Source organism: Diadema setosum, chromosome 11 (genome assembly GCF_964275005.1).
Source record: "Diadema setosum chromosome 11, eeDiaSeto1, whole genome shotgun sequence".
In the NCBI taxonomy this organism is placed as follows: Eukaryota; Metazoa; Echinodermata; class Echinoidea; order Diadematoida; family Diadematidae; genus Diadema; species Diadema setosum.
Window position 1 is genome coordinate 6,738,804 of NC_092695.1, and position 24,967 is coordinate 6,763,770.

Below are 24,967 nucleotides of genomic sequence, written 5' to 3' on the forward strand. Positions count from 1 at the left end.
TATTCACAAGGATGGATGAACATTGTTGACCTGATGGGTAAGGTTGGAATTGTCCTCTTTGAACCAGACTGTCACGCCCACTGGTCTGATGATTCTGAACTATAAACTCTGCTTGATTCAACTGAATCCCTACACTTGAGTTGAATGACTTGCATCCAGATGTATGTACATTTCTTATCCACAACAAGTCTGAGACAGACAATACACTACTGCCTGTCAACCTTTCTGGGGACACTATATCAGATTAGGACTATATTTCTTGAAAATGTTGGCAATATCACACACCCACTCACTTCCCTGATCAAGGCAAGGCACAGCACCAGGGCTTTATGTCAAAAGAGAGTTTACCACTCACAGCCTTTGAAACACCATGGGGTCTATATGAAATGGCAAAAACCAATTTAACACTCATACTGCCTTTTAGAAGTTGCACTGGCTACAATCATGCTCTTATGATGATTAGGACTGCCAACTGAGGTACTGTGTTGTTACATCACTCCCTTGGATTAGATGATGTGGTGCAGTTATGGCTAAATGTGAAAAGACCACAGGTTACTATTGCTTTTGGAATGTGCAAAATTAGTATGTACACATTTTATTTGATATTAGATAAATACGCAAGTGGCTTGAATGACTATGTAGAGCTCATTGCTTGATATATATTAGTACCTTTAGAGCATTTCTGAGATGCTGTCTGAGCTATCCCTTTAAACTACCTCTCGTTAGTGATTCAACACAATCCCCTGAGACCAAGGTAACACAAGTTTCTTTATATGAAACATGGACTGTCATCACAATAAGCTTTTAAATTTGTCATTTACAATGTACATGGCCGAAAGAACATCTTAAACAGGGATATATGAAATACATGCACTTCTATGTTATGATTTAGAACATACTTTGTGCTGTCCTTTATGCTTAATAAATCAAATTATTTTTTGAAAGAGGACAGTACATACATGTAGTACACGTATTGCAATTTCCTTTGAAATAATAAAAAAAAGTATAAAATAAAATAAATTCTTTTTCATGATACAGTACATTCACTTTGTGTTGTCCTTTGTGTCTAACAAATCAATATTACTTTTTGAAAGATGAAACAGTGTATAAATTCTATGTTACTCAAATACTATTGTACAAGGGCCGCGCCTTCTCTTTACGTCACACAAACTAACTTGTGCTCTATGTAAAAGAGCCAAGCTGTACGCACAGAAGTCTTACAGTCAAATTTGTGTGTCTGTGAGCAAATTCTTTTCTGTTTAGGTGTATACAGTGGAAACTCAGTATAACGAGATCCTTGAGACCAAGACAATTTGTTCTTTATATCAGATATTTTGTTACATCAGTAGTCAATAAACAATACAAAACAAAGGAAATAAATTCATTGGGACCAGAGAAATTAGTTTGCTATATCAGGTATTCTGTTATATCACATCTCTTTACATCGAGTTTCCACAGTATCATAGTGTCAAACCCGTCTACAGTGGCCACCAAAGGGAGGCAAAAATAAGTGGCTGTTATAGACAGGTGGCTGCTACAGACAGGGTCTTTTATATGGTTTTTCTCTCAGGATAGATTTTTAGTAGCCATATTGACAGGTGGCTGCTAAGGCAGGTCTGACTGTATTTCAATTCATCTCATCCAGACGAATGCAATCTATATTAAAATGCACTGTGAATTCTGAAGACATTAGCCAGATTGCGAAGAATGTGAAATGGCTACAGACAAGAACAAATTGAGAATGCGGCACTGACATTTTCCAAATCATTTACAGAATACAGATTCATCAATGATAACATAACATTCAATATGACCTAAAATCATAAACTGACTATAGATCTATTAGTACTGTTGAGTGGAAGTATTTGAACCATGGTAAACAAAGGATAAGAAGAAAATCACACCTTCTTTCTTTCAAAATCTTAATTCTTCCAGCACCGCTACAATCTAGCTGTCAACACCAGTGACAAAGATGACACAGGTGCACTCATTATGTAACCTTTGAGTAGTAGTCTCATTTCTTCACATGCCTCACTTGAATAAAGCAGTCAGTTCGGCTAGAGCTGGGTAGTCTCGATTGCTGGCTCATGGCTCCTGACATTAAATACATTTGCATATTTGCAAAAAATTGCTATTACTATGACTGGGATCATGAAATCAAAAAAGCTCTTTTTCTCCAAGACTTGCTCCATGAAATTGTCAGGGGAAAGTTTTTAGATCACAATCATCATCATCATAAACAATAACATTATCATCAGTATCCTTGTCATACTCTTCATTATCACCATCATTAACATTTCAGAGGATGCACTGTTCTCCAGAAGGATCCTACCACTGTTATTACCTTGCATTACCAGGTAATGATTAACGAAGATGGGATCGAGAGAAACAGAGTAAATAAATATTTAATTCCAGGATGTACAAGCAAGGCTGGATTTGAACTCGGGACCTCATATTCAGAGTCCAGATATCTACCCACTAGACCACTACACTATTACGCTCCCACTGATTTGTAATTTACCTCCCTCTTCAGGATAAGGCAGGATAGCAGCTGACAAGATTTTGCATTACTAGATCAGTACCATCTCACCACCTCTTCTTTCGTGTATAACTTGGGTCACGATGCTCACGAACAACACTGTCCATTTTCAGCTGCCTAAAAGTAACCCTCTTGCAACCATCAACTGAAGATACTGCAGACATCAGGTGCAGACAAGTTGGCATTGGCAACGATTAAATTAAACGTGACGAACTGTTGGTCATGATCACTAGAAGCCTGGTGGAAGGGGCCGTCAGCTTTCCCGTGTGTGCTTCTTATGGAAAATGTCCACGGTCGTCTCATGACACCTTCTGAGGTCCATGTCACAGAATCCAATGTTGAACTGGCCTGTCCTTTTGAAGTAGTCCAGTCCGCGGCCGATCTTGATAATCCAACCACTGTTGAACCTTTGAGTGATTCAAGAAATCATCATGGTAGTTGGAAATCAAAGGTTTGTCATGAATTTTTGGTTGACCATTACAATAACGAGGAAGCATTGTGAAACTATTTCCCTTTGTTTTCACAGAACACACTTTGCATGAAATACTGAGCTAGATTACATCTATTTTCTCGGTAAAAGGCATAATGGGAACCTTCAACGATTGCAAAATTACAACTGAACACAAACAATCAAACATGTTTATAAGTAGAATGATGCACAGCTACGATTACATGACTGAGGGGAAACCCTACAGTGATGAAAAATCCTGAAATGATAAAGGGTATCCTTGTATTTAGGCTGACCTGTAAAAAGAATTACGTCTGATATCTAAAGAATATTTGATGGGATTAAGAGAGCCTCTTCCTCTGTGACACACTTCAAAGGTCATCTTCCTCATCAGTTCTTGACTAATTTCATCAGACTGCGTGCTGTCTTTGAGAAAGTGCCCTGTTTTTGCAATTTTTTTAAAGGTCTAAAAAAGAGTTTTAACCCTTTGCATGCTCTGAAATATCACCTGACACAGAAAACACCCATGGAGTTGTACACACTGTCAAAACTCCCTGGCACAGCAAGGGTTCAATGAACTGGTTCTTTCATTGGACAAGGATGTGTAAATTGTGGTTTACCTCACTTCTCTGTCATGCAGTGTGTCTGAGTATGAGACTTGAAGTTGAACTCCATGATCTTTCAGACTTTGCTTTAGCTCGTCAAGTTTAGTCATCTGTTGTTGAAAGTTCTGCCATCAAACAAGAAAAAAAAAAAAAAAATCACAGTAAAACCATTCACAATCTTACAAGTTTGCGTGTCAGATTCATCCGTTCACAAATTAATCACTAATGTCACTTTCTCATTTGAACACTCAAAACGATAAAATTCCACAATGTACATGTTTTTCCCTGATTTTACTAAAACTATGACTGTTTTCTGAATTCTTTTTTTTTTCACTATAGTCTGCTTACACAAAAATTATAGTGCCACTTTCAATGTTAACTCCTGTAGATGATATCAAATTTTTAATGACTATTGTAAAACCAGAAATATTTGCGGCATGAAATTTTTGTGAATTGGAGCCAGCGACCTTTTTCGCGACATTAAATATTTGTGGATTGTCACAATAACTGGCAATCAATGCATAGTGTAGACAAAAAGTTTTGCATGCATTTTGATTTTGCAAATCTTGGCTCCTTGCAAAATTCACTTTTACAGTTTACTAATTCCATCTTTTAGGTGCAATGGCAACTATTCATCTTGTACTTGACAAAACAGGGGATCAAAATACAGTGGGTCCAGCTTGAGTGGGAGGGGTACGGAGATTCAAGCGGGGTTCTGGCGTAGAGGTCCTGTTTACCTTTGGGAGTAGTGATTTAAAAATGTTCAAGATATCACTTTTGATGCATGGAGGTCAGTTGTATCACAAAACATCCTACCATATAAGATTTTGGCAATAAAGCCTAAAATGTAAGGAGATATCACTATTTTTCTCATTAAACCATAACTGTAGACGGTTTAGTCTGGAAATTTTTTTTTATTATAACTATTAATAATAAACTGTGCTTGTATAGCGCATATCACATTCAGGGAGAAGTCTCTATGCACTTTAAGAATGAAACAATACAAGTAAAGGAAGTAAGGTGAAAATGGGACAGGTAAGTAAACAATAGAAAATTAAGATTAAGCTGACACTGAGAAACACTGATGGCCATGAGCCTTATCATTGCAAAAATAAATATGTTTTCAACATTCTTCTAAATGAATCAATTGTTTCAGCATCTTTAATTTTATCAGGCAGACTGTTCCATAATTCTGCTGACGCTACAGCAAATGTTCGTGCTCCATAAAATTTGGTGACAGTCTGGGGACAAACTAAGAGAGACTTGGATTTTGAGCGAAGATTTCTAGTCGGATGATACCTTTGGATGAGGTCTTGGAGATATGTGGGACCCAGACCCTGTAAGCATAGGAAAGTCAGCGACAGTATTTTGTATTGCACACGGACCTTTATTGGTAGCCAGTGCAATTCATGTAAAATAGGAGTGATGTGGTCATGCTTTTGAGCATGTGTCACCAATCTCGCAGCAGAGTTTTGTATCCTCTGAAGCTTGTTTATTTGCATGTCAGGAAGACCATACAGAATGCTATTACAAAAATCAATACGTGACATCACATGAGCGTGAACAAGTCTCTCTACTGATTTCCGTTTTAAGTACTGTCGTATTGTCCCAATTTTATGGAGTGCGAAGGATGCAGCTTTACAAGTATCATTTATGTAAGAATTCAGCGTAAGATGTTTGTCGAGTCTGACACCTAGATTTCTAGCAGAGTCGGCAACTGTATTAACAACTCCTTCATCCAGTGTAACAGATTCAAGTTGATTACGTTGTCTAAATCTACTGGTAAAATGAAGAACCTCAGTTTTATTTGCATTAAGTTTGAGACAGTTGTGAATAGACCAATGCTTAATATCTGAAATGCAAGCCTGTAGCTTCTGAATGGCATCATTTTGCCTACCACCTTCAATAAATACATAAACTTGAGTATCATCAGCATACATCATACAATTCAAACTGTGATGTGAAATGATGTCCTGCAGTGGAGCAGAGTACAATGTAAATGCTAAAGGGCCAATTACCGACCCTTGTGGGACACCATGGGCAGATGAATAAACCTGGGATTTTGAGTTCCCAATAACTACACAATGACTTCTGCCTTCAAGATAAGATGCGATTAGCTTCAGTGCATTTCCGGTAAATCCATATCTTTCTTCTAGGCGTGATACTAACATTTGTTGGCTAATGGTATCAAATGCACCTGTGTAGTCAAGAAGGAGTAAGATTGCCTCATGTCCCCTATCAAGAGCTAACAAAATATCATGTACAACTCTAACAATAGCAGTTTCACAGCTATGGTAAGGTCTGTATGCAGATTGAGCACTAGCAAACAAATTGTTATTCATCAAATAGTCCTGCATTTGAGAGACCATTAACCGTTCAAGCAGCTTCCCAAGGAACTTCAAGTGAGCAATGGGACGGTAACTTTTCAGGACTTCTGGATCAAGCTTGTCTGATTTCAACAGAGGAGTGATGTGAGCAAACTTTAACGTGTCCGGAAAATAGCCATTAGTCAGGGATATGTTGACAATCTTGGTGAAAAATGGAATCAGTTCCATGGAGCACTTTTTCAGAAGATCACTTGGAATAGGATCGAGCCCACAGGTTGTTGACTTTGAAGCAGACAGTACCCTGAGAACTTGATCTTCCGTGACAGCATGGAACTCCTCAAATCTTTGTTCAGTCATCTGAAATGCGATATCAGCTATCTCTCGATAGGAGGTTTCTCGAAGGGAGGTTACTATTTTCTCAGTTTTATTGGCAAAGAATGTACAAAAACGGTCAGCTAAGGATGGACTTGAATTATCATCCTTAGGTAAAGTTCTAGTAGATTTGGCCTGACACAATCTATCAACTTTACGGAAAAACTCCCGAGGACCACAGTCCTCGAGTTCCAACGAATAATATTTCCTCCTGGCCTGAAGTAGAGTTTTATCATATTTTGCAGCTGCATGAACAAAGATTTCATGATCGATTTCCAGCCCAGTACTACGCCAGCGTCTTTCCAACTTCCTAAGGTGTTTTTTAGCCTCACGACAGTCACTGTTGAACCATGGTGACTGCGGTCGAGATGTAATTGTTCTATTAATCACAGGAGCATGCTTATCAAGAAGGTTCTCAAGTACCGACTCATATTGATTGATAAGTTCATCTACATCATCTGGGGGACAAGTATACAGTTTGGACTGCAGAATGTCTTCACGAAATGAAACAATATCTATGTCCTTCAATTTCCGAAACCGAATTCTGGTTTTTATAGGTTCGGGTTTGCCCACTGAAAGAGAGCAAGTGATGGCTGAATGGTCAGACGGTAGATAATTAGTGCAAGATGTCTGACAGACTATGTCTTCGGAAGTTCGGGTGAAGACCAAGTCCAGTGTGTGCCCTTTCACATGGGTTGGAAAATCAATGAGCTGTTTAAGATTTGCTCCGGCAGTTATGTCCAAGAACGTAGATGCCTCGGGATCATTCACATCTTCAAAATGAAAATTGAAATCACCTGCTATGACAAGAAAATTTGGTTCAGTCATCAATCTTTCAAGAAGGGTGGAAAACTCTTGAAAAAATATTGGAGCAGTGATCCTTCCATCTCTTTTCCTCTGCGGACGGTAAACAACAACCAGACGAAGTGGCTTCAGCAGTTTCTTCCCAGTGAGGAGAAGATTCATGTATTCAAATGATTCTGGAGTTTCACACTTTTCTTCCCGTACGTTAAAGCTCCTATGCAGGCAGACACCAATACCACCACCATGTCTGTCAGTTCGTGGGGAATGAAGAAATTGATAAGAAGGGAGAGTTGCTCCTATATCTGCCAAAGACCGGTCATCACGGGCGTCACCAGTTAGCCAAGTCTCTGTTATAGCCAGTATGTCAATATTGTGGGAAATCACCAAGTCCGAAATCATATGGGACTTGTTCTTAATGGATCTCGCATTCCATAATGCAAACTGAGAAAGATGAGATACTTCACGCCGTTTCTCTCCATGTTGTACACTTTGAGATGACGGAGCCCGGTTGTTTCTGATTTGCTTTTGAATTCGACGTCCTCCCTTAACTCCTCTATGAGTGGGGCGCTTAGAAGATATTCCAAGTGACTTTAGTGTGGACCATAACGTTGCATCCACTAAAGTGGCGGAAAGGGGTCTAAGGTTCAATAATTCTTCCCTATCATATTTGATGTGTTCTTTGGACGAACACTGCCAAGACAAAACAACTGGTGATGAATCATTGTGTTCATGACTGAGTGTGGAATTGCTTCGCTGTAGAGGGCCTGGATTTGGATGGATATCGCCATGTTTTATCAGTTCAATGCGAAAACTGCTTGTACCATTGGTATGATACAAGACTCTTCCTCCAACAAAAGACCTCAAAGAGTCTTCTGTATACCCTTTTTTAACTTGAATGTGTTCAGTCAAGCAGCCCTCATTGAAGTTGAAAGTGCAGCATAGAAGAATCAGAGCAAGGGGTGTAATCCTCCAAGACACCATTGTTCACTTCCAAGGGTGTCACTCAGTAGTATGGTTGAGCAAATATCAATAGGCCATGTTGTCACTGTACAAGAAATATGGCCACTGGTCTCCAATTTCTGAATTGAAAACAGAAAATCTTTATGCTCATAGACCATAAAGAGTAAACAAGTAAATAAGTCCACAATTGGCCAGTAGGATCAGGAAGATATCCCAAACAGACTGATGTAAAATTAATCCAGTGGATCAAACAGTGTCACAAGAAAAAAGTCAAGACTGAGGAGAGGGGTGCAGGCAGCTGCTAGGCGCACACACACACACACAAAGATTGTTCATACTATTGTTCATATTTTGCATATTTAACAATACTTAAGGGGATGGGTAGTAACTGATCAGTGGGAATCAGTGGGAATGCTGGAGGGTGATTGTTCCAATCCTTGTGGAATTTGTTTAAGAGTACATTACGTAACTATTGTTGTGTGAAAATTATTTGCTTCAGAACGGTCTCATATTCAAGTAATTTGCAGTTTAATACCCCGTCACTGTACAGGCATGCTCACCTGGAAACATTAAACTGCACATTACTTGAATATGAGACCGTTCTGAAGCAAATAATTTTCACACAACAATAGATATATAATGTACTCTTAAATGAAGCCCACAAGGATTGGAACAATCATCCCGCAGCATTCTCACTGATTCCCACTGATCAGTTACTAGCCATATACTGGTTCAAATTTTTACAGTGGTTGTTTCTATCCCCAACTCACATTTTAGAACTATTTTGAAGCACTAATGCTGGGTTTTTGTTTCATCTGCAAATGGTAAATTATGCCTTTAACCAGTGGCTGGTATTGGTCCTCATCCCATATGAAGCCCAGTATGTGGACACTACACAAAGCCATGCACACATATGTTAACCCTCAATGTCCAAAGCAACAGGTACACACATGCAACAATATCAAGAGAACAGAATTGGTTTTAAAAAAAAACATTCTGGTAAGGAAACAAAACCCATGTGATTATTCTTAATGGATTTAGTTGAGGAATTAGGGAAAATATACGGTGTAAGTGTTTAACCAATGTATGTCTCAACACTGAACTAACTGTGACTGTCTTAGATATTCTTTTTCACAATAGACTGGCCAGAACTTAGGGCTAAGGCTGGCATGTGGATACACTTAATACACCAGCAAATAAAGGAATCTGTTTTCTCGTACCTCATCTCTTCCAGTGAGTAGGTGAATCTTCCTAATTGGGGAGACCGATGACACCACAAGCTCACAGAATCTCAGGAAGTTGCAGATCTGGTGGTGGCTCCTGATGTACGGGTCCTCCACCTCCACTTCCGTCACTAGGTCGTCAAGGAAACGGCCAAACATGGATCGGTAGCTGTGGCCCGTGGAATCATTGGCAATCTGGATTTGCTCATGGTATTTCCCCGCTTATCAATGAAAGAGAGAAGAATATGGTGGGGGAGAGGGAAAGACAAAGATCTGGTACAATGCACCGTTATGACATGCAGTTATAATTAATTCTATTTCACAACAAGGCAAAAATTCAGGTCCCAAATAATTATTCATATACCTTCATACACATCCACTGTTTGGCTTTAACAAAACCCAATTGCAATATAATCAAAGAAAATGCCATTCCCAAGGACTTTGTTATAGAATGAGAGTTTCTTCTTACATTATAAAATACACTCATCTTGAGTGTACACTCAAGTTTCTGGCAGGATTATATTGATGTGAAGTCATAGTCTTTTCAACAGATTGGTATTTTGCTTATTGTTTGGTCTAAACAACAAAATATAAGAAAATAGCAATAATATGTACTGAACTCTTAATCACAGAAAATAGATATCATAAACCATGGGAAGAACACTGTTAATATATTTCACTCGCTTCCCCAAATGGGCATTTAGGTAAGGATCTCATGCTTTTAATGGGCAAGCACAGACTAAGTTCACTTGCTCAACAGTAGGTTTCAGCTGCCTCCAACAAGTACACAATTAGGTTTGTAGTACTGGTACTCCACTTTTTTTTAACGTATCAAATTGTTTCTGATTCCTCGCATCTCATCAATTGGTATAATACAGGCTGTAAATACAGCATCCTATCGTGATCACCACAAAAGACAATCAAGACCAGTTAAAGATTAGAGAAAACATACTTAAAGGCGTAATTTACCATTTGCAGATGAAGCAAAATCCAGCATTAGTGCTTTAAAATGGTTCTAAAATGTGAGTTAGGGATAGAAACTACCACTGTAAAAATTTGAATCCATATAATCGACGTTAAGTATCGTTAAATACACAAAATGTAAACAATAGTTGTAATAAGAATGCTTCCACACTAAACCGTCTACAGTTATGGTTTATTGAGAAAAATACTGATCTCCTTATATTTTAGGCTTTATTGTTAAACTTTTATATGGTAGGATGTTTTGTGATACAACAGACCTATACATATGCATCAAATGTGATATCTTGAACATTTTTAAAATCAATGTTCCCAAAGGTAAACTGGACCTTTAATGGATGAATAAATCTCTGACTTGGTTCTCAGATTTTAGTGGGCCAAGTTTGTAGCTATTATGAAACTTTAGGTATTACCTTCAATCTGAGCATCGACATATTCTTTTAGTTTCTCAGCTCTCTCCATATACTCTGAGATCCTCTGCCTGAGGGTCTGCTTTTTGTTCTTGTCTGTTGTTTCTGTGAAGAGCAGGAGGTGAAATGAAGAGAGGTGCTGTTACAATTACAAGATTAGTGGTGTTTGGGTCACTTCTAGGGCCATTTCCCATTGTGGAAGCGGAAACCACATAGAAAGGAATGTCTACAATGCAATGTTGGCTTGTTTTGGATAATTAAAAGGCTGTACGTGTCATTCAAATCCTATTCCACACCACAGACAAGCTGGTATTTTGAAACAGAGTAGAATCAAACAAACACAATGACAGAGACTTAATCTAAATAAGCTGCAAAAATTACAGATTTGTTGAATGCTGAAGTTCAGATATTTTCACACAAGGATATTAAATGGTGATATCATCTCACAAATCCCAGATGAGCAGAACATGCAAACTTGGCACGCCGTCGACCGAGTTGGGCATGTGAATGTGGCACATAAAGAGTTAAGTGGCCTCGCCCACCTTTCAAGACCTCCATGAAGAGGTTGATGCCTTCCTTGTAGCAGACGAGGGCCTCTTCCATCTTGCCCTTGCGGTCCAGCTCCACCGCTCTCTTGAGGAGTCCCACCGCTGACGTCTCCACACCACTCAAGGCAGAAGACATTCTTGCTGCTGGTACATCCCCCACAGTCTCCAAGAAGCTAACTGCAGAGAATAGGTTTAAGAAATACGTGGACAAACAGATGAACAGATCATTCACACATAATTCCTTTCCATATTTACCTCACAATATAAAAACATAATTGAATAGCTTCCAACAACCAAAGAAACATCAACAGGATTGAACAGATACAACGAAACAGTGCGAGGTATGTGACTGGCAACTACAACCCAAGAGCAAGTGTTTCAACAATGCTGAGGAAACTGGAGTGGCCCACACTTCAATGTAGGCGTCAACAAATCCGTTTGGCAATGTTGTACAGAATCCGCTTTGACCTGGTTGGCATAAAATGGGACAACCATCTCACACCATTGTCTTCAGTCACCAGGGGCCACACATGCCGTTTCTGGACTCCAGTCTGTACTTCCCAGGCTCTGGCTTCCTCCTTCTTCCCACGCACATGCAGGGAATGGAATGCACTCAAGGAGGATCCAGCTGACTTCCCATCACTTGATGCCTTCCAAAAGGCATTACGGGAAGTCAAACTGTAGGAATCATACCTACAATGAATTTTTTAACTGCACCTCACTGTAGATACAAGTGTGCACCGAGAGCCCATCTGTGCTAACAGTTTGATAGATGAGCGCGCACCACTCTGCAGTGTGATTAATCTTCAGACCCTGAAGGATACACTACATATGGAAGAAGAAGAAGAAGAGTGAGAGAGAGAGACAGACAGACTGACCAACAGAGAAAGAAAGAGAGAGGAGAGAGGGAGAACAAGGGGGAAGAGAGGAAGGGTAGGAAGAGAGAGAGAAAGAAAATGAAAAAGGAATACCGGTAGAATAGGCCTTAATAAACATCACTGGCACTATTGGTAATCTGCAATTAAACTACATTTACTCCCCACCCCATGGTGTTTAAAACACTCATAATTTGCCATTAAACATTCAAGTTTTGCCATCACATAATCTTTGTGATCAAATGCTGTAAAGTCAGTATCTTATTGAAAAACAAAAACAAAAAGCAAAAACACATGGCTGATTTGTAACTTCTCTGGGCATAATCCGGAAATGTCCCAACAGTTGGACAGGACATGCTGCAAGATTGTAGGCAAAGATGCCAATTTCCCAGAATAAAAATAAAAATAAAAATAAAACTTTTGCCTGAACAGATATTCTTTAATTTTGATAGAGAATTCTTGCTTTTTTGCCATCCCTTCTTACCACATTGCCAAAAAGAGACATAACCGCAACCGAGTCAAGAATCACAGACTTGGTTCACGTGTGGCATGCAATTGATGTTGTTGTTTGTTTGTTTGTTGTTGTTGTTTTCTTTTTCTTCTTCCTGTTCAGTACAGTCCACCTTTGGTTGGTGTATTGTCACACTGCTGGCAGGCATGGTGTGGACATGTCTAGATCAATGTACAGTGCAGGTTAAAATAACTGCATTTTCTACAGTGCAGCTAAAAACATCCCATTCCCTTCTAACGGAGTTGAATATCCTGCACCACTTGCTTAAAGTAAACTGAGCTAAAGTGAAGCAGTGAGCAGTGCAGTGAAAGCAGTTGAAGGTATCCTGGGGCAGAGCACTGCACGGGATCGGGACACTCACTAGTCCCCTCAACGCTACATTCATTGTGATGGGTCCTGTCGGGAACCGAAGTAGTTTAGAAGTAGAAGCAGAAGCTGCATTAGAACAATAGTCAATAGTGCATACATATGTCATTACCACTGCCACCTGATTAGTGAATAGGGACGTTGCTTGGGAAACCTGGTGTGATCATGTCTGTTGTAATAACGTTTAAATAGACCAAGCTCGAATGGTAGGGTCGACCCTACCATTCGAGCGTTCATGAATACAACAGCAACACTGTCAACAGTAACACTACACACTACAGACACAGATCACGACGCGACGTCCAGCACAGCACAGCACAGTGCCAGTGGCAGTGCAGTGGCCAGTGCGCAACACAGTGGCTGGAAAGGCCTTTTGCCTGCGATACACAATTTTATATATGTGGGACCACTAAAACATGCCAGCGACGAGGAGCCGACATAATGCCTAACCGCTGATCTTAAAACAGTGACTGCAGTGCTCAGTTCTCAATCATAATTTTGCAACTGAAATTATGGTTTCTTTTATGTTCTAAATATTCGAGAAAAAAAAATCAAAACTACTGAGCCTGGAGAGCCGAAAAGAACTTTAACCTACTTGTTCAGAGTCTTCCAGCTGCGTACTGCCACTGGATATATCTGTAGACTATTTGGCGGTTTCTGGAGTGGACTGCCACCAGTAGGCGCACATACTCAGTGCACGTACTACGTACCCCCGTAAGATTTTTGGTTAGATAATTGTGTTTTGCTAGCACAAAACTAGGAAGTTGCAAGCCCAATAAAGGTTCTGGTACACAGCCAGCCTTATTGATACGCGACCCTATGATACGAGTACAGCTAGTTAGTAGGAGGTGAGTGTTGCAACAAGGCATGAGCTGAGACATCATATCGGCAACTTCCAAGATTAGAATCAAACGTCACATCACACGTGAGATTGGACCGTGCCGATGATGAGGCTTGAAGCTGAAGTGACTAGATAACCATTTAGATCTCAATCATAACTTTAGATCTCCTCTCTGGACTCTGGCTGGTGGGTCAGGCTTGTGCAGTCTTGACTTGACATTGTTGTTTGTGATTATATTTACAGTGCTTTCTACCGGTTCGGTAGGCCTACTACAATCACTAGGCAGAGGTCTACTGCTTGTATCAGTAATCATGTAAGTTGCTCATCAACTCTTTTTGAAGGTTCACGACATAGGTGCCTACGCCTTAATAAATACTGTCTAACGTTAGGGTCCTATCCATTCAGTGTAAAATTCCAAGGCAGGGGTCTGTTGCTAGAAATCATTGTTACACTTTGACATTTGTGCATAAATTTATTGCCAGTGGACAGAAAAATAATCTGTCTCTTCAGAGGAGTTTTTTTTTTTTGGTCATTTTTTTTCTTTTAAATTTTACTTATGACTTTTATGGCCCTCCGTAGTAAGAGGTTATGGGAGTTTATTATCTCTAACTGTTATTAGCATATGATTAGAGGGTATTCTGTGAAGCCAGACATAGTCTCTGCATGCAGTTCTGCAACATTTTTTTGAACATATTTTGTTAATTTCATTTCATATGCAATCCTCTGTGATAATTCTGTAGCGTCGAGTTAATTAGTGAAATATCTTGATATTATTAGTTACCCCCTACTTGTTCACGAAATACAGGCAAATATCTGCGGTCTTTTCCCATATTTCGTAAGAACAAGCAGGGGGTAACGATTTTATCTTTAAGTGTAAGTGCTAACCTTCTTCTCGCTGATTTCCTTTCGTGAATGATGTTGAAATCGCCGGCTGTCAGCCATGTTGACTTACGTCTTGCGATCTGATTATGCGCGCATACAAATACGTACTTGCCATGATACTGTAGTAGCCAGATAACATCTTTAAAGACAGCGCGTCTCAGCTCGGGCAAAGACGCACATCACCTGAGACGCATTGTCTTTGAAGCTGTTGTTGCTGCTGTCGTTTGTCAAGCGTCTTTGAGTGGTCTCAGGTGATGTGTGTAATACGCTTCAGGACCGCGCGCTGTCCATTTGTTTTGTACAGGATTAGCGCACACTTTCCTATCTTTTCAGTTAAGCGTCTTTGATACACGCGCAGCTAGCTATGTGATATCATGGTCATCACATCACGGAATACGAATATATTCAGTGGTGGATTTAGCGCATGCACACAATATGACCTTATTACGGAATACGGGATATATTCAGTGGTTGATTGACCAATGAGATTACAGAATTCATGATCACTAAAAGATAATAACAGAGATTCAGGTGGGCAAGATAAAATGTCAGTCAGTTTTGTTCATGCCTTTAAAATAATCATTGTTTATCATTTTTTTTCTTCATATTTTACACAGATTTGTTATATTACCACTGCACTGATACCAGTTAACACTGGCTGGTGGAGCATGGAGTGAGGATGATATTCTGTTGTTTTGTGCTCTTTTTCATCATTCAGTGATAATTGAGAACTTTAGACAAGTGCTTATAATAGCTGTGTTCTTTATTATTCAACCCAACAGTAGAACTGGGGGTGTTTCATCAACGAGTTCGTCGGAGATTTCACCGACAAATTTGCTATCAGCCAATCAGACCAAGGATTTCATTAGCTTTTAACAGTTGTCAGTGTAAATCCTTGCGTCTGATTGGCTGATAGCAAATTCGTCGGTGAAAACCTCCGACGAACTCGTTGATGAAACGCCCCCCAGAACAGCTACATTGCATCAAAACTTCTTGAGTGTGGAGCTGTTAAAGTAAAATTATGACAATGTCAATACATGTAGGTGAATGGGGCAGAAACACAAGATCTGCCTGTGATTGCAGTTAGAGTAACGGTACTTCATCAAATCTGACAAAGATTAAATATCAGTTTTTGTGTCTTTTCAGTTTCAGCACAGACCTGTAACTCCACCACCAAACACCACTGACCTGGTGTAGAAATACCTAGTGTAAATACTTTCAAGCAAGACAGAGCGGCTCTCATTCCTTTGAAGACAGACCAGATTGGCCATGTCTTCGTGGTTTGGATTTGGGGCACCAAAGAGTAATCTGCCCAGTGTGACACCCCTTCAGGCCCAGAGGAGCAAGCAAATTGAGTCACTGAAGAATGTGAATCCAAAGTGAGGAGAAAAGGCAAATTCCATCAAATGATTTAGTTATATTGCTGTATATATTTTCATTCATGATGTAGAAATTTATGAGGAAGATGAAACTTGTTATTTTTTTTTGACAGTTGTAAATATAGGGAATCACCTTTTGACCAAGCTTCTTTTTTTTTTTTTTTTTTTACTTAAAGGGAACTTTCCAATATCTACCTTTTGCTGAAATGAAAATTTGTTTTCCTTATTACTATTGCAAGGAGGAGATTGTAAACTGATGTAAGTGGATATTTCCCTGAGAGAATTTGAAGTAGGAAGTGAGCAAGGAAAGATCCCTTTCTTTGTCAAATTTCCCACATTTTTAAGAAGGTAACCATCAGTGTACTCTGTCATCATATTATTATCAGAGTTTAGTATTCAGTGTTAATTATATGGAATGTTGACAGTCTAAAGATTGACTGCCACAGCATCAAAATGCTCCTTTAAAAATGATGAATACAGAATTTGATGATATTTATGTTTCCCCCTTTTTCAGTGTTGTGGAACTGAAGCGGGACGAAGAGTACAGAGTTACTTTCACCTGTGGCGGCAACCATGTTGCCTTTACAATGTGAGTTCATTGCCTTGTTTGATTGTAACATTCTCTCCTTCTATAATATGTTGCCGCCCTCTGGATTTAATGTTTACAATTCCCACAATATTCTGTTCAACTCTTACTGTATACGCCATATATTTCACAAGTCTAAAATTTCACGAATCGGGAATTCCTGACAATTTCGCGAGTGGTTAAATTCGCGATCGTGGAGTCTTGTATTGGAACGGAGAAGTGTACATGCGTATGTTGTACATTCACACCGGGATCAGTGTCAATATTTTTGATTGTCTTTGATTTCACGAATGGCGTCTGACTCGCGAAATTCGCGAAAATAAAAACCTCGCGAAATATTCGGCGTATACAGTATCTACCCTACACACCCACTCCGTTCTATTCCTCATTTTACATTGCATAATTCATTGTTTGTCCCCCATTGTGTCAATGAATTTTATTTTGTTTCCAGTTAAGTCTTCTTTTGTCAGCTTTCTTTTTGAGACCATGCGTCTCCTCTTTCATCATAGAGGCAAAATGTTGTAGGTATGGCCCAACAATTATGAAATGAGATTTCACCCATAATTAGCAACTGGTATCATTGCCTTCATTTTATGAGATTGCAAAATTGCTTGTTGCCCTCACAAATTCATTTTGCATCTGGAAGGGGGAAATGTACATACATTGTAAATTTCACAGAATGTATGAATAATGTTCATGATAATGATGATCCAAAATGATGAAGAAAATGATGAGAACTTTTTGTCATGATCAGTGATTGCAATGAACATAATATGTTATATATCATCACGAAAACCATATAATGTTAGGAAAATACATTTTGTTTTGGCAGATATGAATTCATTGGATGTTAAGCTTTAATTTGGGATATAATTTGTCCTGCTTCATTGCAAGGAAAATGTTCAAAAAACAAATTAAAATTTAGAAAGCTGTAAAGGGTACCAACATTGCCAAAGTTGGCTCTTCACACATTTTTCTTCTGTTTATGATATCCAACATTATATGAGTAATTTGATGATGCACCACATGTAAGTGATAACTACAAATTTAAGGAGAGACTAGAAGATGTTTCTATGACTGCTTCATAGAGTTTTGCTTAGCAACTGAAATGACAAAGGACTTTACTTTTCCCTTTATTTTGACCAGCTATTTACCACCAGAATTTCCTCAAGCCAAGCCAATAATCACCGTCTCTCCGCCAATGAGACATGGCTTTCTCGATGACTCCATGAAAGTTGTCCGATACCTGCCACTCGTCAATGTAAGTATCACTACATGTAAGATACGAGAGATTACAACAGACTTGAGCACTGACAGATCGTTAGTTTGTTGTTGTTTTTTGCATGTAGTCTCTACTATGGTGCCGTGTGAATACAGAGCAATTCTAACATGAAGGCGTTAGTCCAGTGTTCAACAGCAAACCAAAATATCATTCACCAGTGTGAAACACTGGTGTGCAAACTGTTCCAGCATTTTTATTTTTAGCTGTTTGCTCTGATCGAGTGCAAGTATTATTGTGAAAAGACATAGACAAGAACTGAAGACTTGCCTTCTTACGTATGCATGTAACATTGATACACCTGTATGCTGTCTTCCGATGACTCCCACTCTTTTCTTTCCATTGATAGTTCACCATCAGGACATAGTGACTGTAAACATATTACAAAATGTAAAATCACAACAGCTTTACAAGAGGTGTAGCTTAGGTGGAATTACAAATTTATGACCATTTATGACGGTCAAACCTGGACTTGTACTCTGCATCTTTGTCCTTGCAGTTCAGTGTCCAGACAGACTTTGGCCGAATGATTCACACCCTCATCCAAGACTTCAGCAAGCAGCCAATGTTAATACAGCCAGACGTGCCCCAACAGTGAGTTAATCTATGTTTCCCTCTATTCAAGCTCTGAATGGAGCAAAGTATTTTAACTTTTTTTTTTTTGGTTTCTGTGTTTTTGCATTAAAGGTGAATTAAAGCAAGTCAAACTGTTTTGAATGATTAGTAAGCAATAATATTCTACCACAGACGGGCAAAATTTGCTGAAGTTATGTATTAGTTAACTTTCATAGATATAGTAAAATAAACAGTAGCAAACAGTAGTGAGAAGTAAGATGCAACTGTAAAGTTTTGCCTGTTTTCGGAGAACAGTGTTTTTTTGACTCTGTTGCATAAAATGCAAATTAGATGCAAATTAGATGACATGATGATGTCACACCCTTTCTAGTGTCCCATTCAAGTCTTAAATAAATATCTTTGGGTGCGTTCGAGCGCTCTCCTAAAGCGAACTGTACCGTATCGTATCCGCGCCAGAGGAGCATTCAAACGCTCCTAAAGTGTACCGTACCGTACTGTACCGAACCAAAAGTGGACCACTTCCCGATGTGCTCCAAAAGCGTACCAAAGCGTACCAAAAGTTCGTTGTAAAGCATGCGCGTGTCATGCGCATACGTCACAATGCAAAAACATCATTCTCTTTGTTCTGGACAGCTGTAAGTAGTTCAAGCGCCAGGGGTGAATGACATTCTTGCTACAAACAAGCGTGACCTTTCTAAAAATAACTCGTGAGTACGCTTTCTCCACAGAGCGCTTGAACGCTCCAAAATTGGCATGGTACGGTACGGTACGCTTTAGTTCAGTTCGCTTTGGTTCGCTTTAGAGCGCTCGAAAGCACCCTTTATGACATGCGTTCATGATGAGGAATGTATATGCTTATCATATTGTTCCATAGTTTCATCAATATAAAGCAATTAGACTGTAAGAGAGAGATGTTAATTGTCTCTCAAATGGCATTGACAAGACAAATGATTTTATATAAATTTTGTACAGACTAGTGGGAGAGTTGTTTGAACATGTGATTGTGGTCTGCTTCATGAAAACACATGAAACTCAAAAATTCCATAACTTACCTTTATGTCAAGTTTTAATGAAACTTTTATGGTCCCATGTGTTTGATTTTACTCTAGATATCAAAGCAAATCTGACTATGAGTAGCTCTCCTCTCCAAATAGTTCCATTAGTTGCTCAGTTAAATGTACTGCATGACACTATACTTAAATGCCTCCATAATAAATCTTTCGTGATATGAAAACACTTTCCGCGGCTTACCTTCAAATCTGAGTCATGTTTACAGGTGTTCACAGTGACAGACCAGTGCATCCACTCAAATAATAAATCATTGAATCTAAAATTGTCATTTTGCTGTGATGCCTGATGCTCTGACTTGCAGGAGGCCCATGCCAGCAGTTCCCCAGTACCAGCACTTCATACCCCAGCCATCGACTTCACCCCAGCAGCTTCCTCCTCTTCAACAGTCAGTGGGGCCCCAGGGACCCTTCCAACCAGCCCCGCCCCACTCTCATCACAACCCCCAACACATGCAGATGCCCACCCCCCACTCTGGCTCTTCGGGATTCCCCGTACCCAGCCAGTTCCCTTCGCAGACACAAGCCCTATCGCAGCAACCGGTACCTTCTTTTCCATCAGCCACATCAATTCCCTCGTCGTCGACCACCACCATGGCATCACAGGCCTTGTCATCAACGACTCCCAGTGCAGTGAATGGTTCCATGCATGAACCTGTGTTGCCTATCGTAGAACCCAACATGCCGGTGCCTGGTATGTCCAGCATTAGAGGGCTGGTAAGTTTATCTCTTTCTGGATGTTTGCAGACTACACAGAAAGATTTGCAGAATTTTGGGAGTACAATATTCTCAGTCTGTATGTTAAGTTGCTCTTTCAATGAAAACTGGCCAACAATCGTCTAATTATGAACATAGAGCATATGTGGCTTTACCTGGTAAGTATAAACAGGATGTGGTTTACACCTGTGCTTCTCAATCAGTGGGCCATGAAACTCTCTTAGATGGGCCGCAATTTTCGACCAAAAATTAAATAAAAAAGATTAATGATTGATCTAACTTGGCCTCAAAGAAATTTGTAGGAGCCAAAGTGGGCCTCGGGCTGAAAAAAAAAAAAAATTGAGAAGCGCGGGTTTGTACAACTAATTAAGTCAAAGTATATTCTCAAGTCCCATAAGTTTTGACTTGTGCAGAGTTGACTGTGTGTATGTAAGAATTACTTTCCCAGGGTGTACATATTTATGAGTTGCCAGTTGATAAAATAATTTTGATGTGGAGAAAGATCTCATGCTGGGAGAGATGTGTTTTATTATCTTTTGATATCGCACTCAATGGTGTCTTTCGTATCTGATGCACTGCATTTCTTGTGCAGCAAAATGGACACGCCTACTCCATGCCCCTCATCCCGCTGTCTTTCGACGACGTCCTCAAGGACCTCAGCCAGGATCAGCTGGAGGCGCTCCTGAGTGACGACGAGGAGCTGGATGCCATCTTCCAGAAGCTTCCCCAGATCCAGAGGATGCTGGCTGACCGCGCCCAGCTCTACCGGTCCTGTGAGGAGATTGCTGGTGAGTCTTGATTCGGGTCATAGGGAGGATGACTCAGAACCCATCAAGTCACAACAGAACATTTCTGCAGGAATTATCATTTTGTCACGATTGAATTAGCATCTCTAAATTTATCGACACATCACACAGTGGAAAAAAAAAGTTAAGATTGAATTCGATACATTCATTAAATTTGTACAAGATCAGGAATGAATCTCAAATCTGAGACATACATTTTTCACTCTTAAAATATGTTGCCAGATTGATAATCAGTTATAAATTTAGCAATTCAAAATTTTTGTTTGTACGATTCTGCAGTCGAAGTAAACAGTGGTACCCAACCGAAGTAGGACCCAAGTGTCAGACAAGTTTTTATTTGACCATATAAAAAACACCATCAATGAATAATGATAAAATTATAATAAAAAGATGCAAATCAAACAAACAAAAAAGTGGTTTTGTGACAAACAGGTATTCATGTCACAATGTCTAGACTTATAAGAAAACCATCTATTGTTCAAATTCTTCTTTTTTTTTTGTGACATCTGTAGAAATTAACTTGAGTTACCAGCCCAGAGTTGAGGCACTTCGGCGAGATCTGGAAGAAAGAGTGAGGACGAGGACAGAGCTAAAGAACAAATTTGACATGAACTGTCTCCAACAACAACGTTTAAATGAGGTAAGCTTGTACGTAGTACAGGGGAAACCCTGTTATGAGGCTGCTGCTATTGCCAAATTAAACTCATTATTACCTATATCTTGTTGTAAATGTTTAGAAAGAGGCCAGCTAAATACTGTAATCGACAATGGGGACAGCTGAATTCACCTTTGCTAAAAGTGGTACCACATTTTAAGCGAGGTCATTGTATTGGAGTTTTCCTGTATATGTAACCTAGGGGAAGAATATGGACAGATGTCTTTTCTTTAACCAGTAAAATTGGATGAATTCATCAATCTCCACTTGAACATTGAACATTGAACATTTTTCCCATTTCTTTTTCTCATTTTAGGTATGTCCTGCATCAAATAGTCCAATAGCTATGTATGTATACAAACGATTAGATAGACTAATAATTGATTTGCTTACAAATCAAGTGATTTATTAAATAATGAATTAAAAATCAGATTAGACTAAAATCACTCTGAGAGCACAGACCTCCGCAAAGCAGCTCATTTCCACCACTTATCTTGTTCTTCCAAAGAGATCAGTGATTTCCACCCGTATGTATGCATGCCGAAAATTGCCTGATTTCCCAGTGTAGAAGCCTTTTGTTACACGTCATCAACGTCCAGCTGTGCAGCGTCTCTCCTTAGCAGAAACTAGAGCTTGCACTGCGGTGCGCATATGCTGATCTAAAAAAATATGCAAAGTTCATTGGCCCTACCTGCCAAAATATCAGAAGTCCTTCATTAAATCCATAAAAATTTGTGGATCACTACCAGAATTTAACGATCTGTTCCTTGTGTCATTCTCAACCTTTCCTGTAAGTTTCATCCAAATCCATTTACAATTTTTTGAGTTATTTTGCACACACACAGACAAACAAATTAACTAACAAGCAAACCAATGCCAATATGAAAACATTACCTCCTTTCTTGGTGGAAGTAAAAAATGTGAATAGATTAGTTAAGCTAAATTTATCTGTGTTGATGAAGATGGGAAAATTACCATAGCAGCAAATGTCATTCTGCTTACCTGACTGTTCAGGTAATATGGCTTTGCTTTTATATAGGCCTTGTAAGCAAGTCAACTGGTGGGGAAACAGATACTGTACAAGCTGAAATTTTCGCGGTGGTTTTATTTTCGTGAATTTCGCGAATCGCCTTTGAACCGCGAAAATAACAGCACGCGAAAATAACAACGTGCGAATAGATAAGTACAGTTAGACCTCGCAATCGCGAAATTAACAACACGTGAAAATGTCCTCCTAGTAGCAATTCGCGAAAATATCTGTACGCGAAAATTTCAGCTCGTACAGTAGTGTTTATGCACGTTTTTCAATGTTGTCTGTCATTCCAGCACTGTTCCCTCCACCATCTCCATGACAACATGAGAGTGTCTGCAGCGGATGCCGAGCACTTGTCAGATGACCTGGCAGAAAGATTCACCAACGACAAGATAAACCTAGAGGAATTCTTGAAACAGTTCAGCGAACTGAGGAGGGTGAGTGTCATGTCAAACGATAAGGGTGGTTTTTTTTTTCCCCCACACAACTTCTTTCCTTGATTTCTCTCCGCAATTTCTTTCGACAATTTTTCTTTTTTAATGCACAATTTCTCTTCACAAACTTTCCCCTGCAGATGCCTACCACAATATCTAAATAGTGGATGCCATAATAACTTAGATGACAAATTGCCTCTTTAACTTGTATACTTGTATGTTTGAGTAGAAGCTTTCAAAAACTGAAACTTGTAGTAAATACAAAAACATGCAGGACAACTGTCTGTGTGTCACACTACCAAGAAGTGACCTTTTATTTAAAAAATGTCAAATGTTTAGGAGAGCTAAAAAATAAATAAATAAATAAATAAATAAATAAATAAATAAATAAATAAATAAATAAATAGATAGATAGATAGATAGATAGATAGATAGATAGATAGATAGATAGATAGATAGATAGATAAATAAATAAATAACAGAATAAAAAATGGCAGCCAAAGCACTATATCAAATAGGATAGCCTTTCCTCAGACATGCTGTGGTTGCTTCATTTCTGGGGTAAGACAGCTAGGATTTGGAAAGGATGTCACTTAACTGATTATCTGGCCATTAATCCAAAAAAGTCATTTTCACCAAAATTTGAGATACGCTTGTACAAGGTCTTGTCATTCCAGAGACGATATGACATAAACAGTAAAATGGCATGGCATTCTTGTGTAGTGTATGACAGTATTATGGAGCTTTGTTGTGTCAGTCTTACAACTGCAATAGACATAACTCCTCTATCAGACAATAATTATGAATCTGTTGAATATCTGTCAAAAGAAAAAAAAAAGATATCTTTGTACAGTAATTTTTTTTGTCTGTTTTATGTTATTTCCTTGTTCAGTTGTTACACATGAGAAGGGTGAAAGAGGAGAAGTTAGGACAACTGCTGAGCCAACAAGTCAACCCATCTCCAGGACGATTCTAAGTGATGGAGTGAAATAGCCAATAGTAGTGGACAAAGGTGTGGACATGGTTCTTCGGACATTCCCAACTGGTAGACGAACCCTACCAATCTCTTGGAGGTTTTCTAGTGATTTTCCTGCTTCACACATAACCAGTCATTTTTCTCAGCCATTGTCATTGTCAGTCATTTTTTTTTTATGTTGCCACTGTCATACTTGACTCATGACCAGTCATCACTATCATCGTCGTCATTGTCGTGGTCATCGCCACCATCATCATCATCAATGTCATTATAGGCCTGTCATTAGCATTGTCACATTGTCATATTGTCACTATCAATATCATTATAATCTTGGTCCTCCTGTGTCATTGTTATTGAATAAGTGATCACCCTCATCATTTTTATTATCAACATTCACCTCTATGTCATCATCATCATCACCATCATCATCACCATCATCATCATCATAATGCCATCTTGATCAAAGGGTAGACTGGTAGTCATCTCATTCTGTGGACTGGCTTTGATATTGGAGTTTGTTCACACATGCAGGGGAAAAAAAAAATTTGTTTCTGTGTTGGATGAACCTTTAGATGGGGTTATCATGTTTACACTGTTAGCCAGGACTGGTCTCCCGCTTCAGAGGGAGTGCATGGTGCACACCATTGTCCCACATCAATGAGAAGTGGTCAAGACTGGTGTAGGAACAAGATCATTTTGAATATCTCCTGGAACCCAACAGCTGGCTATTCATGGCAAGGAGATATAGGAGGAATGCCGGGATTGTG

General features: G+C 39.2%; 2 protein-coding genes across 2 annotated transcripts; one reads left to right on the plus strand and one right to left on the minus strand.

Annotated features, from left to right (window-relative positions):
* Positions 1-627: 627 nt before the first annotated feature.
* Positions 628-13,602, minus strand: LOC140234834 (MIT domain-containing protein 1-like). Its single transcript, XM_072314877.1, has 6 exons — positions 13,565-13,602; positions 11,212-11,394; positions 10,673-10,774; positions 9,276-9,499; positions 3,608-3,717; positions 628-2,946 (listed from the first exon to the last, which is right to left on the minus strand). Exons 2-6 carry the CDS (start codon positions 11,351-11,353, stop codon positions 2,793-2,795), a joined length of 732 nt encoding a protein of 243 aa, XP_072170978.1. The 5' UTR covers positions 11,354-11,394; positions 13,565-13,602; the 3' UTR covers positions 628-2,792.
* Positions 13,603-14,010: 408 nt separating this feature from the next.
* LOC140235137 (vacuolar protein sorting-associated protein 37A-like) lies at positions 14,011-24,316 on the plus strand. The gene is made up of 10 exons (XM_072315175.1): positions 14,011-14,123; positions 15,839-16,071; positions 16,586-16,660; positions 17,804-17,918; positions 18,436-18,530; positions 19,885-20,296; positions 20,889-21,084; positions 21,615-21,742; positions 23,084-23,227; positions 24,117-24,316. The coding sequence occupies exons 2-10, from the start codon at positions 15,962-15,964 to the stop codon at positions 24,198-24,200; spliced, it is 1,359 nt and encodes a 452-aa protein (XP_072171276.1). The 5' UTR covers positions 14,011-14,123; positions 15,839-15,961; the 3' UTR covers positions 24,201-24,316.
* The last annotated feature ends 651 nt before the right edge of the window (positions 24,317-24,967 follow it).